Below are 1,391 nucleotides of genomic sequence, written 5' to 3' on the forward strand. Positions count from 1 at the left end.
AACCCAAGGAACAGATTTGGTTACGCAGACGACGCAGCTAACCTGGCAATCTCAACATCTCTTGCTACTAACTGCGAAGCATTATCAGACTCACTACAAGAAGCTCTAAACTGGGGCGCTGCAGAGGGCATTACATTTGCACCAGATAAATACGAGCTTCTTCACTTCTCCCGACATAAAGCAGACCAGGACCCAACCTGCACACCTTCAGTAAAAGCTGGATCTATCATAATCTCAGAAAATACTAAACGGCTATATCTACGCTGGCTAGGAATCCTCTTTAACAAAAAGCTAACATTTAAATGGCATGTTGGTAAAACAGCATCTAAAGCCCTCACTGTGACTAATGCCCTTCGCTCTCTAGGGAATACTATCCGTGGAGTCAAACCTCATTTACTACAGCAGGCTGTATCAGCCTGTGTACTCCATAAAGCATACTATGGCGCAGAAACCTGGTGGCCAGGACGTACTCGCCCTGGATCTTCCCAAATCTCAAATCGAGTTGGAGAACATCTTGAGAAACTAACCAAAGTAATACTAGCAGGCGCAAGAGCAGTCCTTCCAGTTTTCCGCACAACCCCAATATCTGTTCTATACCGAGAGTCTGGATTCTCTCCGCTAGAAATTGAACTAGATCAAATAGCCCTCCAAACATCTGTCCGCCTACGGCGTCTTGATCCATACCACCCACTCCGAAGACGCGCAGAACAGATAGCCAGAGACGGCCGACAAACCAGTCGATTTGCCCGCCGAGTGCTGGCGCTCCCCAACTCTGAATAAATAAACCCTCTACAACATGCTCCCTGGTACCCTCGTGAGTCACGCAAGAGTGCCCTAGCCCGAATAGGAGCTCCTATGGGACGCACTAAGGAACAGGCAGCGGCTGATTTCACGGCTTTTCAACGCACCATCCCTAGCTCGGATATTGTAATCTTTTCAGATGGATCTAGGCTGATAGACGGACGTGCAGGGGGTGGCTATATTGGATTTCAAGCACACCATCAGTTCCTCCGCTCCTCACTCTCATACGGACATGGGAAAGAGGTCTTTGACACAGAAGCAGAAGCTGCCCTAGCTGGTGCTCAAGCAGCAATAACATACCCAACAGCTCAATTTGCTACCAACCTATGGATCTGCCTTGACAACCTGGAAGTTGCCACGCGCCTCCTATCCCCCTCTACAGGATCCTCCCAAGAGGTCTTTGAATCCTTCCGCACCCTTGCAGCCGCCTGGCCACTACGCGAAAGGCTTCCACACACCAAAAGTGGATCAATCCAAATCCGATGGGTCCCTGGACACGCTAAAATCCCTGAGACGAAGCGGCTGATCTCGCTGCCAAGAGGAGCTGCCTCACCCCTCCTGCTCTCAGAAATCCTCATACGCCTCGCTAA

At 50.0% G+C, this 1,391-nt stretch overlaps 2 protein-coding genes across 2 annotated transcripts in view, besides 1 other annotated feature; both read left to right on the forward strand.

Annotated features, from left to right (window-relative positions):
• The window catches only part of TSTA_052790 (uncharacterized protein), a gene marked incomplete at both ends in the record, with an annotated part of 478 nt that extends 369 nt beyond the window's left edge, over nt 1-109 (forward strand). Inside the window, one exon of the mRNA XM_002486824.1 lies at nt 1-109. Within this exon, the coding sequence (XP_002486869.1) occupies nt 1-109 (109 nt within the window).
• Nucleotides 16-1,391: part of a mobile genetic element that runs on past the window's edge.
• TSTA_052800 (uncharacterized protein) overlaps nt 797-1,391 on the forward strand; it is a gene marked incomplete at both ends in the record, with an annotated part of 2,069 nt that continues 1,474 nt past the window's right edge. Inside the window, 2 exons of the mRNA XM_002486825.1 lie at nt 797-814; nt 877-1,391. The exon at nt 877-1,391 is cut by the window's right edge and continues 5 nt beyond it. Of these exons, the coding sequence (XP_002486870.1) occupies nt 797-814; nt 877-1,391 (533 nt within the window). The remainder of the gene's footprint in view (nt 815-876) is intronic.

The sequence above is a fragment of the Talaromyces stipitatus genome, genomic scaffold, assembly GCF_000003125.1.
Source record: "Talaromyces stipitatus ATCC 10500 scf_1105507295487 genomic scaffold, whole genome shotgun sequence".
Lineage (NCBI taxonomy): Eukaryota > Fungi > Ascomycota > Eurotiomycetes > Eurotiales > Trichocomaceae > Talaromyces > Talaromyces stipitatus.